Genomic DNA, 16051 nt, shown 5'->3' with positions numbered 1-16051 from the left:
TAACAGTCGGTTATTAGTTGTGCAAATGTAAAATGAGTGTACACGTCAACATGAAAACATGTATTATTAATAAAAAGGGACAGCCAAATCATTTGTTGCCTTTCACATAAGTTAGGCTTCACATGGTCTTCGCACTACCCGCTGCCCTGGTTGGGGAAGAGGGAAAATTGCCCGCTAAAAGAACTGTAACACACTCCACAATTGCACAGATATGCCTCATTAAAGAATAAACACTCAAAAATTTGGAAGAAATTGCTGTGCTCTTTATTTCTTAGCACCACATTTCATTTGGTAAGTAACAACAACTTATCCATTTTAGTTTGATTTCCTTGAAAGAAAACAGAATCGTTATCCCTTTTGCTAGGTCCGTAAGTAACTTAATGAAGTTTCAGAAAATTCAGATATGCTTAAGAAATTGTCCTTCACTGGCCTGACCACATGTTGAGGCCACACTGGCATTTGGAACACCCTTTAGTTTTATTTTTCACTTTGCAGATTCCGTAGTACTGAGGAAGCAGAGGCAGTGGGGCAACATGGGCGGGGCCACAGGAGCAGTTGCCCCTGCTCAAAATTCTTAGGGCCACACGGGCATTCTTAGGGGCCCAAAATGTTAAAAGATACTTGAATTGCCCCAGGCGCTGACAACCCACGCTACGCCGCTGAGCACAGGTACTCACTGATCAGGGATGCCAAAAAGCTGACCTCTTTGGTAGCAGGATTTAAAGAATGCCTTACTACATCTTCCAGCAATGAAAGCAGTAAGGAGATCCCCCTGGGAAGGGAAAGAGTAATCCTGCAATTCTGTAAAAAGATAAATTAGTTGTTGCATTAGGTCCTTTGCTTCCCAGGAGGCAAACGTGCAAAAGCTTTTCTTGTGCGGCTTCATCCCAGATTCAATTCCAGAAAAATAACCTGCAGCAACTCGTTGAAGAATCAAGGATATTAAAAATTATCAGCTGAAAGTGAATAGCTGCATATTGCATAATGGTCTGTCCACAGGATCCTCATGACATGATGCTGAGGTACAGTGATGTACTCCACGCACATAATTCATGGCCCGGTGGCCATCTTGTTCTCATTCCCTCTACCGCTACCATTTTGGGCACTATCTTTATACTCAAGAGTCCAGTTTCAAGGGGATCTTGCAACTCATCCCCACAATGTTGCACCTTGGGAGGATTTCTTCCAACAGAATTGCGATCAAAGGTTGGTTTGAAACCGATGGCAGGCGAGACACGTCCAGGTACTTCAGATTTCTGTAGCGTGAAAAGAATAGAAACAAATGGCTAAAAAAAGTTGTCTTTGCAAGGCCACTCTACACAAAATTCATTCTACCACGACCGATACAGATTAATCTTGGTATGTACATGGTCAGAAAATCTAGTGAAGATAACTACACAGCATAAACGATCATGTGGTAATCCTGGCATGGATAATACAGCATCTTTTACGATAACTTGACGATGGAGTAGGCATACATTTTTGACCAAGTGCAACCTCGTGTCTGACTTCCCAAGACTTTCCCACATTCAGCCTTTCCTGCAGGTAACAATTTAAAACATGCTAAACTCAAAATTAAAGAACTAAAAATATCGTGTTGCGATTCAGATGAATCCCTACAAAAGGCACATTGAAAAGATGCCCTTATGATCAAAACAAACTTTTATTTGCAAGTTGCAAGTCTTTAAAAAACAAAGACATTTCTACATTTGCCATTGCCATCTGAATAATCTTGCCACTCTAAGAACTCAGTCACTTATTTATAAACGTGGAAAGGCACGGGCAAGTTTCTTCCATATCAATTTGAAAAATGTAACACAAATTCAATGCACTGAAGTAAATAAAATGGGTCCTAAAATTGAAGCATTTACACAACAAAGTAGACCACGAGTTCATTCTGCCCATTCCCAGCCACAGGCTCCTAATAGTGAATCAAGGACAAACCCCTTAGTCATTTGTATCGAGACAGAAGGAAGCAGTACCACTCCTCTCCTCTGCAGGAAATATTTATCCGCTGTATTACATTTAATAGTTTGTGTTGAAGCCTGAGCTCTAATGATAACGTTTCAATCCTTCTTTGTGGACTTCTGCAGGTCTAATTTCTTTAATTATTTCTGAGGTCATGGTTGTGTGCAATGTAGTTGTAAAATATGACTCTATATTTACTTATATTTATATATGCTACTCTAAATACTTTTGCAATTTACCGGACAGTGATTAGAGATCACAATTTGCAGAATTTGGTGAACCAAGCTCAGACGCAAAGCCCCTAGTTTACGAAAGAAAAATGAACTTGATTTGAATAGCTGCAGAGTAAAGAAAGCATTACTCATCTGCAATCAGGACCACTGAATCTATGCCTCGGGGAATGATCAAATTGTGCAGCTCTGCTGACTAAATTATGCGGCACAGGTAGTCAATTATCTGGCACAATGTAGCACATTTTGTGATAGCTTTATTTCATTATTTTATCAGTTTTACATATAGTAACACTGTCAGGGGAAATATTTCACCTCGTTAGAAGCAGTTTAACCACCAAATAAAGCAATAAGCAAATGAATGATGACCAGTCAACCATGGGCCTTCCACTGCATCAAGGCGTGTCGCCACGTCTTTATTAACTTTTGATCTGTTTACGCTAAAAAAAAATGTTGTTAAAATCTGGTGAAAATGCAGCACATGTTGGATTACGTGGCACATCAATAATTGTGCAGAAAACGGTGCCGCATAAGAATCGCATTATGCTAGTGACCCTGCCAGTAATGCTCAGATGCAGCTTGTAATTCTGTCCATCATATCCTGGTACTCTCCTGACATCTAGTGTTGAGTTGAGAATATGACAAGTTTTTTTTCTCTGACAGCTTCCGGTTTAGAGTGCGTTATAACAAAGTGATTTGCTACTACGTCCTCATAACGCACAATGCACAGGGACCCAGACAAGTACCATAGATTAGTGTACATTCATTGCACCCCCATCGGAAAGTTGTCTATGTACAAGTGCCTAAAAATGATAATGTAATAATGAATAACTCAAAAAATAAGAAAGTGCCTTTTGTTAGACTTCCCTGTTTTCGAGGAATGAGGGCGCATGTAAATCGACAGCACTACAAGCTTCAAACCAAATGTTACAAATCAGTAACATTTTCCGTTTGCAGCCTCAGTTGCTATAGATCACGTACTGTACACAGATTGTGAAGCAGTGTCACCGCCCTTCAAAGAAAGTGGCCCGCAAGGAGTTTAAGTGGAAAATAGTGAAACCCACGATTAGACATTATATGATAATAAGCCCTGGTATTTTAGTTCAACCCTTTTGTTTTTTTATTAATAATTTGCATAATCGCTTTCTTTTAATAAGATTTAGGTTTAATTGTATTCATCGGTGTCTCTCGGTTCCCAAGGGTTTCTTTAAGTTAGGGACCCTGAAACCTTGTTCCTGTGATGATTTTTCGGACCAAGGTTTGCTGCACTTTATGATCTTCTGCGGTCGTGGTCGAGTAAAGTTTTATTGATGATGAGTTTAAGAGGGCACCGTTGGAAAGAGTTTAAATACTGTTTGTTCAACCTAAGATTCTTTTTTAGCATGAATCTCTGCACAAAACTGTTTTTTATCATCACATAGTTTCTCAGCAGATTTCAGCAAATGCAGGTTTGTCCCAAAAAAGTAATGGTTGCACTTTTCTTACACGAGTTGAGCAGGACTATCAAGTGTACATTCAAATATAACCGATTTGGATGTAGTTACAAATCCGCCTGGCTACTTCTGCCTAGAAATTGAATTACCCAAAATATGACTGTGAGAATGCAACAGAAAGTTAAATCAGCTTTTCTAAAACATTGTGTACTTTTTACACAGTACATAAGATAAGATCCCTTCTGGTGTATAAGGAATGGAGAGCTGTGAAGAAAGAGGGCAGCTCCATGGATTAGTGTACATGAAAAGGCGTGAACAGTTTTGACAAAAAGTTTGCATGCACCCTTATAACGAATCTGCCCTAATATATTTGAAAGTAAAGTTTCTGGGCTGATACACTTACAGTTCACTAATGCGCCTTGAAGAAGTGATTGCCAATAAGAGTTCCACCTTCAACTAAAGAAACGTGAGGTGAGATTGAAGGCATCGGATCAAGGCATGGTCCAATAAGGCATGTGTGCACCACATTTAAGTCCTACAAATTTTTTTCTGGAACTGTTCTAGGAGGAATTATTTATTTTAGGTTATCCATGGATGCTTTAATGATTGGGGTTTTTAAAGTGGACTTGAGTTGTCCATTTTGCAAGTAGCTGCTATTGCAGCTAGATGGGCTTGAATGGAAGCATAGGCAGGACCTGCTTTTCGCAGATGCAAGAGGTACTGGACAACCGTTTGAGCAGATGTTTGCAGATGATCTGCTTGTGCCTTAGCAGAGTACAGCACAAACATGTTACACTTAGCCATGTAGCAGACTCTTGTTATTAGTCATCTAGCCTCCTTTCTTCTTAAAGATTGAAGTACCCCAACTCGAACACCTAGTGAGGCAAATAGCCAAAATGAGTAATGGTGACTTGTTGTACAATACCACTGGAAGACTGGTAACATCACCTGTTTTGCTTTCAATTTTAACACATTTTGTGTTCCTCCCTGTCCTGCAGTTTCCATTACACTTTTGATGAATGATCAGGTGTGCTGTGTGTGCCCCCACCATGTGAATCAGGCATCAGTGTTGACTGTTGCCTGTAATAGGTTTGCTGGCCAAGTCCACAGTAGTTTTGCCCTTAACATTTGACCCTATCAACACTAGCTTCTCCAAATGTCCAAGTATCTTTTGCCCAACATTTTTGTGCTAGCCACTACTGCAAAGTGCACATGGGCAAAAGTGCATTTGGAAATGCAATTACATTATGCAATTATGCATTATGCAATTTATTACATTCCTCACTGTCAGAGGATGCGACATTTGGTAAAGTGGACGGAAGCAGCTGTTGAAATGCAGACACTCAAGTCATATACATTTTTGCTACCGCAGAATTGAGTGGGTCTCCATAAAGTTCTGAGTTCGAGTTGAAGTGCGAATTTTTCACATTTATTGTGAACCCCAGTCTGAGGAGCATGTGAATTACCAGTCTGGTATTGTCGAGACACCTGCTGTTTTCTCCCATTGATTAGCTCGCCACTCAGGTAAGGAAAGACAAATATAATTTGGCGTCATGTGTGCTACCACCACTGCAGACATATGGTGAACACTCTCGGGGCGGACAGCACCCCAAATGGAATAACCCTGAATTTATTTTTTCCAGTGTTGGACTTGGCCCTTCTGGCAGGTTCACCCCTGAACTTTTTCCCTTTTAAAGTTATATCATTATAGTGATTTCTGGTCTTTGCGCACTTTAGCACTGTGGCGCAGTGTGTAGTGCGTGCGCTCTCAGAATGCGTGTGTGAGAGTGGCCTGCCCTCCCATAAGAATGCATGGGGAATATGTGTGTCCATGGTAATTCCTGATGCGTGTGGAGTACAAGATTGAGTTTGGTATGTGCGAACTCGTGAGATTGAATGCAACGCGCGATGATGTGTGCGGCCTTAATGTGGAAGTGCCACTTCTACAAGTTGGCTTGCCTGTACAGTAAATGTGAATTGACTGTCTGGCTTGTGATTGGCTGGAGCTGGCTGGTGTGCCAGGCTCCAGGAGTCAGGATGGGTCTGCACTGGTGGTGAATGGAGATATCTGCAAGTTGATGGCAGGGAGGAGTGCACCTGGGACCTGAAGAGGGCTGGGCTTTCCCTCCACAATGCTGGCTCCACCCCCTGTGGTGTGTCTGATGTCCCTGACCCACCCTGTGAACAGGCAGAGGGGCTGAGCAAAACAAAGTGCTCAGGAACCAGTTGCGTCTGGTTCGCGCCTTGCCTGCACCTTTGACAACAAAGGATTTTTGTGTATAAAACGAGGCTGTGACCTCATGTTAAATGTTCTGGTTTTCTGACTTGAATCTACCAGGGGCATGCTGCTGCTGGGGCCCAGAAGAAGGCTTGCCTCCCTGGGCCCTGCCCAGCCCCTGGATGCCCTGGATGTTGGAGGATTTCTTTGGGACCCTTCTGCCTTGCCCTTTATGCCTGGAAAGACTTCTGGGACCCTTGGGCTGTATCTTCCTTGCCCCCAGGACTTTCGCAAACCTTTTTGCAGCATGGGAGCGCTGTGCTGCCTTTCTTGTAATTATCCCCACTGGTGTCTGCAGGAAGCATAGGGTTAATTGGCACCAGCTGTCTGACCTCCCCTGTTCGTGGCCATGAAGAGACTGGGGGAGGCTTGGGCCCTGATCGCTGGCCCGAGAGCCGCGATTGTGTTTTTCTTTACGCCAATTTACTTCTTTAACTTCGGGTGCCCACCCCGATTATGCCCGCATTTATATTTTTATTTATGGGTGCCACCCCGTTTATATGCACCTGAGCGGGTGCCCACCCCGCTGTTTATTTCAAATCACGAGGGAGCCTACCCCTCCTGCTGCCCGTACCAAAGAAAATCACAGCCGCTGCCGGGCCGGAAAAAATGGAAGTCAGGCGGCTTTGCCCAGGACGTGGGCGGGGCCGGCGATCCGGCAGGAAGTCCCGCCCGCCGCCGGAGTGATGCCCGAGATCTACAACGTGGGAGGACGGGAGCCTACCCCGCCTCCCGAAGCATGGCCGCCGAGTCCCGGGTCCCGAGAGGGGGCCGGGTGAAGAGGAAGGCGGGGCTCTCGTGCGGGGAGAGAGCCCCGCATGCGCCGCCGCCGGGAGGAGCCCCCGCCAGAGGAAAACCAGCTCGGTAAGTGTGAAGGGCTGGGGGGCTCCGGAGTGGCTGATGTGGGTGCCGAAGAAAGGCACCGTAGTAGGGGGTGCATCTAGGGCGGCCCCGGATGGCAGTGGGCCACCCCCACGTTGTATCCACGATCTCCTGGGCCTGTGTACTTCTAGTGCCAGTGAGGGCACTATTGTCGTTTAAAGAGCCAGAGAGCCCCGGGCTGCTGCCCTCGCAGGGCATCATGGTTCCTAGAGCCCAGAGTGGCTCCCCTTTGTTATTTTGAGCTCCAGTCCTTGCCTAAGTTGTTTCCAGAGCCAGATGGCTCCCACGCTTTGCGCAATATTGTCCCCGAGCCTAGATGGCTCCAGCATTTGGCACAGTCGTTGTCCTAGGGCCAGTGAGAGCCCATGTCGCAGTTTTGACCTACAGCTGCCCAGCAAGTAGTGGGCAGCTGCTCTGTTTAGGTTTTCTTTCTAGGGGACCTGCGTTTGTGAACTCAGGAGTGGGACGCACTCCTTCGCCCCTACGTTGGCCATCCCCAGCTGCGCAGCACTTAGTGCCAGCTGCAGCGTTTAGGCCCTGTTCTTGTCCCTCAGCTGCCCAGCAAGTAGTGGGCAGCTGCTACGTTTAGGTTTTGGCGCAGTGGCGCAACCTGGACCTTGATGTGAGTTATGTGCTAAATTTGATTGATGCGCTAAATGTGATTTATGTGCTAATGCTTTGGGTGTTAGGAAATGTACTGTCTGTAGTATGTTTTGCGCACTTGGTGTTTGATGCCTCTAGATATGGTTTATGCATAGGAGGTTGTTTTACCTGTTTAGGTTTGTGTTAGTAAGATTATACTTCCCGGTGTGATTTACGCCCCTAGTGTAAGGTTTTACTTAGGTGGTAAGGGTCTAATGTAGTTAGACTGGTGGGATACTGTGCATGATGGATTTCATGACGCAGACTGTTGCAAGTGCAGAGATTATCAGTGTTTACTGACTGTACCTTCGATGACCTATTGTTACTTGTATGTTTCAGTTCACTTTTACCAAGTTCACATTGTGATGGTCCTGACAGTGGTCCATGTGGCCCTGTCAGGTGTACATAATCCCTTGTAAATATTGCCCGTGCCAGTTGGCACAATGTACATCATGTGATTATGATTCTGGTGTGTTGTGATAATACAAAGGCTATTTTTGATATAACCTTGTGTGGAGTTCCTTTTGTGGGGGGCCTTGGATGTTGTTGCTCGTGGGTGCATGCGCAAATGCTTTACAGATTGCCTCCGGGATAAGCCTGACTGCTCGTGCCAAGCTACCAAGGGGGTGAGCAGGGGTTATCTTTGGCGGGTGACTACCTTGCCCTGACTAAAGTGGTGGTTTCTGCCTGGCTTTGGCGCAAGCCTTAGCCAACCAGAAATCCCATTTCTAACATCCACTTATCGAAAACCTTAGATATCCTCGATGAGCCAGAAGCATGAGGGTGTGAAAATATGCGTCCTTCAGGTCCAATGTGCACAAGAAATTTCCCTGCTGAAGGAGAAGGATGACATCTTACAATGTGGTCATTTTGAAGGAGATAGTCTTTTACGTAGTGGTTCAAATGTCAGAAATCCAGTATTGGTCCGAGTGTACCATTCTTTTTGGGGATTAGGAGGTACATTGACTACACTCAATGTTCCCTTTCTTCCATCGATACTTCTTCTGTCTCTACCATTAGAAAAAGGGCTTCAGATTTAGTCCAAGGCATGGCAGATGGAACGGATTGGTTATGTAATGCATTACAAGTGGTATCTGGGGACTGACTGAAATTCTACTCAATCTGTGTTGAATTGTTCTTAACCCACAATTATCTGAGTTTATGTAGCCTGCCACTCAAGTTGGAAAATCCCCAGTATGTGCATGAACAGTGTTGGGCCTCAAGAGTGAAGTCACTACTAGTTTGCGAATATATCATTACAAGAATGCGAAGTTTGGGGGGATGAAGCAAAATTCTCAGTTTACCAGACACATTTCAGGAAACAGTGTGAGATTACTGATAATAGGAAATGGCTAAATATTTTAGCAGAGAGAGGAGTGCTTTATACAGGCTTTTCATATCATGCCGTAGTATTTGATATGGTTAATTTTAGACTGCTTTGGGGATTTTACTTTCCAGATGCAACATTTTAAGGTCTAACCAACACCTCCACCAGAAAAAAATGGGAACATGTGAAAGTGGGAAATTGCACCAGTGTGACCAGAAGAACAGCAACTAACCGTGGATTGAACTAGGGTTGCATGGTGGTCCTGCTGTGGTTTATACACCGCTGACATGGAGGCTCCAACAGGAAATAAAACACACTGCCCAAATTGGGAGGAGAGCATGTTTCAGTGCTTCCTAGTGCTGTCAATACAGTCATCTTGGTTGCAGCCCAGTTTGGTCTGCAAAGGGTCTTGTGATACTCTGAACAACTGTAATAAAGGAAATGAATTGGTGGTGGATGTCTGGAAAGAAAGTGATAGGGTGCGGTATAAAACACGTTTTCCTTGAGCTTTTGGGCGAACAAAACGGACAGGTGGATTTATACCACTATTTAGGGGTATGGAAGGGCAGAAGGGAGGGTCCTGAAATCCACACGAATGCATTGAAATTAATATCCTCTCTATTACAGCATTCTTTGAGAAGGCTCTGCCTGAACTTGTCCAGCCCCATTTTGTTCCCCATCGTAACCACTCTTTACACCAAGTCCATTCACACAGTTACATATGGAGATAATGCTTTTAGAAACACACTGAACCAGGAGCTACAAAAGGGTGCGAGTAAATGTCTCAAGGCAGAACCTTTTCTTACTGAGCTCTAATCCTCCCTTACAAAACAAGATTAGAGTTCAGCTCAGTCAATATGTTATATTTCAGAAGTGCAAGTCATTAACTATTGCGGTTGACTAAGAGGAGCTAGAGGGGATATGCTAAAGTCTCTACTATGAGAAGTATTAACTCCAAAATGACTGGGCCAAACCTTTCCAGGGTAAATAGTTGAAACCTAATGTTAAACCATATTGAGAAAACAGAACTATAAAAACAACAGGCAGCATATACATTTTCCTTTTAGGAAACCATAAAAAGATTTAGCAAATGTAAATGGGCCTAATTTACAGGAGACACGTACATGGTTTTTAAGCCGAAGACATACTTGGTAGATCATGTAAAACAAAACTTAGAACAAAATGTATGCAATATAAATTGCTGTTCATTCTGATAACTGACGTAAGAGCGAGTTGGCAGAAATAAGCGAGATTCGCCTGTTTGGTGTTGCAAACTTCGTGGACACAAACATTTTAGAAGAGGACAAATTAACAGCCATTCTTCAAAGGCACCTCCTCAAAATAATAAGCGGAAACCGGCCACAGTTTCCAATAAAACAAAGTAGGAAGCTTATTGCTCATCCGGGAAATAAGGGTTTTTCAGAACATGTCAAACTTAAGATGTCGAAGACAACGTTGAGTTTCGGTGTACAGCACGGGGGGCATCTATGCCTCATCTGCCTTCGAATTTGAAAACTAAGCACCTGTTATGTTGGTATGCACTGAGGTGGTGTGAAGCACAAAGCCTTCATTCAGCATGTTTGATATGTGAGCATTTCAATTCTTACTGCATGCCCTCAACCCTTATAATTTTCTTTCTGCAACTTATGAAGACTCCGCGAACAGATAGAGGTCTATGAAGCCTGTGTTTTTTTCAAGCAAGTCTACTCAACACTGCATTTGGACAGTAGGGGGGTGGCCCATTTGGAAGATAATCTGCATCAATCCTAGGGAGCAAGCATGCCATTTTACCACAAAGACTAAGAAATAAGACACCAGACCATACGTTATGTCCACCGCACTACAAACCGATGATGTACCACCACCGAATCCCCGCTCCCACCTAAAGGATCAAAGGTAATCATATTAAAGATATACTGACTCTAAATGGTGTAGCGTGGCAAGGCCTCTCTCTGTCACTCGTGGGCAGCCGGAAAGGTGCAGCTCCTCCAGTGTGTCTTTGAACACATGCAGCCGGCTCAGACAAAAGTCGTCCACGTTGGGACAGTTACTCAGGTTCAGATATTTCAGCTCTCCCAGGGGCACTAGAGAAAGGAGAGAGAAACAGGAAGACTTATCGCGGCTACTCTTCAATCCATTTAAATCATGATCACTGACAATCAGAATACTTGACGGTCAGAAAAGATGCGTTTTGTTTTATAGAAAAGGCACAGAGCAATTTAAACACAACAATTATTCAGCACCTAATTAGAGAGCACTTAATCTGGAATATCCAGCAGAATGTTCTGCAGAGAAACGTGATCAGTGAGAAATCCAAATGGATGTAAACATTGAGTTGGGAAACTTGTGCATGCAAGGGCTTTGAGGTTTTAAAAGAACATTTTCAAGAGGATGATAATGATGAGCTTTGTAATAATGTGGCATACTGTACATAAGCAGACTACTAGTTTGAGGCATACTATGTAGCATGCACTTCATCTTTAGGAATCCTTTGGTATTTAATAACTAAGGTATTGCTTTACTGCTGTGTATCAGTTCTTATAAGCATCGAATAACATTTAAACTGTGCTTCTTATGACTGACTCTTAAATTATGATGTAAAGTTCATAAAATGTATATGTAGCTTATACTTCGAATCTGTGATCTAACCCCTCTGTCACTCATTTTTAGGTGAAGTCTGGGCAGCGCATGCGCTGCTCTGCAAGGCATGCTGTATTCAGGTATGGACTTGAAGCTCTGCCCACTCTCCGCTCATATTTTTCATTGGCTTGAGTCATTGTCCTTTGTAAATTCTGGCTCTTCATAGATCAATAGGCTTAGTAGTCCCTCCTTAGTACTGCCTTGTTTCATCTTGTAACCTCCCATAAGGACTGGCCGCCTTACATGTGTTGTTATTAAGTAGGCTTTAACCCCTTCGATGCTGTTGACGGAACGGTTCCGTCATGACTCCGCCCGCGCAAGGCGGAGTCAGCATGGGCGGGATATTCGCGCCGCAGCGATGCGGCTAATTACAGCCTCTGAGCACTATTTTGTTTAAATTGTTTTCACCTCTCTTCGGACGTTTTTTTTTTTTATGACTTGACATGGCACCGACGCCACAGTGGCAGCCATGCCTTTGGTTTATTTGCGCCGCTGAACGCAGCCGCCTTTATTTATTTTTTTACACTTTATTTAAATTTTTGTTGTTATCAAGTGCCCCGTGCTGCGCTTAAACGCAAATAGAGGCCGTGCCCCTTTCTTTAGACGAGCCGCGTCTAAAGAAAGCCGCTGCCCTTGTGTGTACCTCGCAGGTGCCTACCCTGCATTATGCCCGATTCTCGCTATTTTCTAAATTGAGGGTGCTACCCCTTTTGATATGCACCTTAACGGGTGCCCACCCCGTTCCTACTCTCAATTTATATACCGAGGGCGCCCACCCCTCATTTGCCGGTAGGAATCACCACCGCGGCCCTCGCGCTGCAAAATAGGAAGTTAGGCACTGTAGTCTCTGACTCTGAGTGGGACTTCCGGTTCTGCGAGGAAGTCCCGCCCGCCGCCGCTCTCGGATTGGGGGGAAGCCTTGATCCCGCCTTTCCGGTCTCCTGTGTGGAGAGGGAGACTGGAGTTGCTGCCCGCCCGTGAAGGAGAAGCCGCCGAGCCGCCCAGGCTGCACCCTGAGTCCCGGTCCCGAGATGGGGGACCGGGTAAACAAAGGCGTTGTCGGGCTTGGCTCCCAGGGATCGGGAGAGCCCGCTACCGCCGCCGAGTGAGGACTTCTGCCTCCGCCTCCCCAGCCGGTGAGTTAGCAAGTGCTGGGGCGGGCTCCGGGTGTGCCTCAATGGTGCCCGTCCAAGCCCAGCTTGTGTCTTGAGCGGCCCCCGCCTGAAGGGAGGGTCGCTCCAACATCAGGAGTATTGATGCATTAGAGCCCACGAGGGCTCCAGGGGCCATTGTCCTTCCGAGTCCCCAGGGAGGGGACTCCAATGATCCCGGGGGCATTGTTGTGTTGTTTAGAGCCCAAGAGGCTCCCACGCGCATTGGGGGCAGTTCCGAGGGTAGAGCGGCCCCGGTTGGCAGCAGGCCGCTCCCCCAGTCTGGCTCCATACTTGGTCTCGAGCCCCAGAAGCTCCAACGTGTGGTGGCATTATTGTTGAAGAGCCCAAGAGGCTCCTAAGGGCACTGTTGTTAATTTAGAACCAGAGGGCTCCAACCTATTGCACAGTCTTTTGTCCAAAGGGCTAGTGAGAGCCCTGTCGGAGTGATCCTTTCCAGCTGCCCAGCAAGTAGTGGGCAGCTGCTACGTTTAGGTTTTCCTTTTAGGGACATGTGTTCTTCTGGACTCAAGAGTGAGTCGCACTCCTTCGCCCTACCTTGGCCTTCCCCAGCTGCGCAGAACTTAGTGCCAGCTGCAGCGTTAAGCCCCTTGCTATTGTCCCCAGCTGCCCAGCAAGTAGTGGGCAGCTGCTACGATTAGGTTTCTGCGCAATGGCGCAACCTGGACCCTAATGTGATTTATGTGCTATTATGATTCATGCGCTAATGCTTTGGGTGTTAGGAAATGTACTGTGGGTAGTAGGTTGTGCGCACCCTGTGTTCTGACACGTCTGAATGTGTTTTTATGCATCATGTGTAAAGTTTCTGTCCTATACCCCTAAAGGTATTTTTATGCTCAGGTGGTTGTTTTTCCTAGTATAGTTATGCTAGTGAGTCCATGGTTCCCTGCGTGATATTTTCCTAAGGTGGTTAGGGTTGCGTAGGTGGTACTTACCTTTTACCAGTGGTTACTGGTTGTGTGCTACACTTGCTATTTGGTGCTACAAATATAATATGTTCTAAAAGTGCTTATTCCGGACAGTGGTCCATGTGGCCCTGTCCCATGTATATAATCCCCTGTAAATTCTGCCCGTGCCTCTGGCACATTGTAAAGTGTGTGTTTCTTATCTAATGTGTTTGGTATAATACAAAGGCTATTTTTACATATAACCTTGTGTGGAGTTCCTTTTGTGGGGGGTCTGGGATGTTGTTGCTGGGGGTGCGCGCGCAAACACAACCTACATTGCCTCGGGATTAGCCTTGCTGCTCGCGTCACGTTACCTAGAGGGTGAGCAGGGGTTATCTTTGGCGTGTAACTCCCTTGCCCTGACTAGACTGGTGGTTTCTGCCTAGCTTTGGCGCAAGCCTTAGCCAACCAGAAATCCCATTTCTAACATTGGTGGCCGTGGTGGGATCCGGATTTGTGTTTGCGCAGTACCACAGCGACAACTGGCTCCACTACAAAACTCTGCATTTTAGATAGTCACATAGAGGGGATTATTGTTTTTAATTTGTTCTAAATGTAATTTCTTTGGAAATGTGTTTCTTGTGCACTGTGAGTTAGGTGTCCCTAGCTCGGGAAGGTAGATCATCCCCTAAGTGCAGTATGAGTTTTCTGGATTCACCAGTAAGGGTGGGATCCAGTGGTGGCAGCATAAGTGTGTCCAGTGCATGTGTTCACCGTCCCGTTCCCGGAGTAATGGTACCTGTGTCACGTGTGGTCAGGTTGAGAAATCAGGGGTGGTAGAAACTGCCTTACCGGTCTGGGGAGGGGGGGGGTGGATGAATGGTGTGTTGCACTGGACAAGTGGTGTGAGTTCTCTGGGATAGGGAGCTTGCTGAATGAATGAGTGTGAGTTCTCTGGGATGGGGAGCTTGCTGAATACTTTGTGAATTGTGTACTCCTGTTTTAAGCTCAGACACTTAAGTTCCTTGTGTTAAACTTTTCTCGAGAACGTCCGCAGAAGTGGAGCCTGCTTTTGATTTCTGTGGTCTGTTTAGATTCAGTATGTTGGAGTTGGTAATGTTCTGGGAAGAGAGAGACATAGGGGATGGAGTGATTCCAAAAGGAGTGGCTGAGGTGTCTTCCAGCCCAGCGTGGTGGAAGAGGTTCAGTGTAGCCCAGTTAGGTCTCGGTGTAGGGGTTCACGTCCTGTCTCAGAGGTGAAGGAGTGGGTGGGACTGCGTGTCTCTAGGTGCCCGAACCCCAGTCTCAGGGCCTGGATTGTTTCTGAAGGGAACATCAGGTCGGGGGCCTAGGCTGTACCAATAGGTCATTTGAGGAGGATCTCCCAGAGTGTCTAGAGAACGTGGAACATCTGTAAACAGGGGTCCAGCAGTTCTGGCGTCTGGCAGTACTGCTCCAGTTGGGAGGGTGCAGAAGTCTAGATGGAGGGGTGCGAGGGGGATAGGCTCCTCAGTGGAAGAACCAGTGGGTCAGGGGCCAGCCAGAAGTGTTATGACGCCAGGGAGTGACGATGGTGATGCCACTTCTGTCCTGGATAACAGACAGACTTGTGACACGACACATTAGCTATATGTCACCCTCAAGGAAGTCCTGGTGCACCAGGCATCTGGCCAAAGGGTACGTCCCTCGGTTGGGGAGCCAGTAGCCGGTGTTTCCGGATCTGGACGTAAGGGCAACTGTAAGCAGTATCCTGAAATTACAAGAAGAAACTTCTGCCTGAAGAGAAGGAACCGGGTAAGCTGTATGGAGGAGTACTGTCCCTGACCTGGAGGATTGGCCTGCAGTAGTTGCCTTGCTGCTGAAGGAGGAGAGACAGTATTAGATTTTATTTTGAACTTGTAGAAGTCCTGGTGTGCCAGGCATCTGACCAAAGGATAGCGTCCCTAGGTTGGGGAGCCAGGTTCAGATGTTTGCCTGTCCTGGATGGCAGGGCGACTGTAGCCAGTGTCCTGGCCGGTTTGTCTTCTAGGGGTACCACTCCAGTTGGGAGGGTGCAGAAGTCTGGAAGGGGGTCAGAGGGAGTCTGACCCCTGTGCATCCGGTGAATTTGGATCCCAGGTGGTAGACCAGTTGAGGGAGAGAGGTCCTGAACTGCTGAGAGGGTTGTTTTAAGGAGGGTGCTTCTCCTGGGAGAGTGCGCAACCCCAGAAGTAGAGGTAGGGTGGGGCATTCGTGCCCGTGACCTCTGGTCAGCCTGAGGGTGTGGACCCTAGTTTGTAGGATCAGTGGTAGTTTGGAACTACACTGAGAAGGAGGGTGGAGAATGGTTATTGTATGCCTGGGGTTACTACCCCCCACTCTGTGGATTGGCAAGGACCAGTGGTATCTGGGTGGCCTAGGGCCTGGTCCTAGTCGTGGACAACTAAGGAGTACCAGTGGGGTAGCCTAGTTGGTCCTGAACTTTTTTTTGTGTGTGCTTGTTTTGTGGAACAACATGGCATAGAACAGGAGGGTGTCCCTGCAGTGCGGGCCCGCGTCTGTATTCTATCGCCCAAAGCAGGGAAGTCCATCACAGTGGTGATTGGTCTGCCC

The 16051-nt window shown here is 46.2% G+C and overlaps 1 protein-coding gene across 1 annotated transcript in view; it reads right to left on the bottom strand.

Moving 5' to 3' along the window:
- Positions 1 to 241: 241 nt before the first annotated feature.
- Positions 242 to 16051, bottom strand: part of DMAC2 (distal membrane arm assembly component 2) — a 90911-nt gene continuing 75101 nt past the window's right edge. The window contains exons 5-6 of the mRNA XM_086938652.1: positions 10682 to 10844; positions 242 to 1256 (exon numbers count right to left, since the gene is read on the bottom strand). Of these exons, the coding sequence (XP_086794778.1) occupies positions 1118 to 1256; positions 10682 to 10844 (302 nt within the window). The 3' untranslated portion in view covers positions 242 to 1117. The remainder of the gene's footprint in view (positions 1257 to 10681; positions 10845 to 16051) is intronic.

This window comes from Lissotriton vulgaris, chromosome 9 (assembly GCF_964263255.1).
Source record: "Lissotriton vulgaris chromosome 9, aLisVul1.2, whole genome shotgun sequence".
In the NCBI taxonomy this organism is placed as follows: domain Eukaryota; kingdom Metazoa; phylum Chordata; class Amphibia; order Caudata; family Salamandridae; genus Lissotriton; species Lissotriton vulgaris.
Note: the sequence above shows the minus strand (reverse complement) of the source record. Positions and strands in the feature narration are given on the sequence as shown.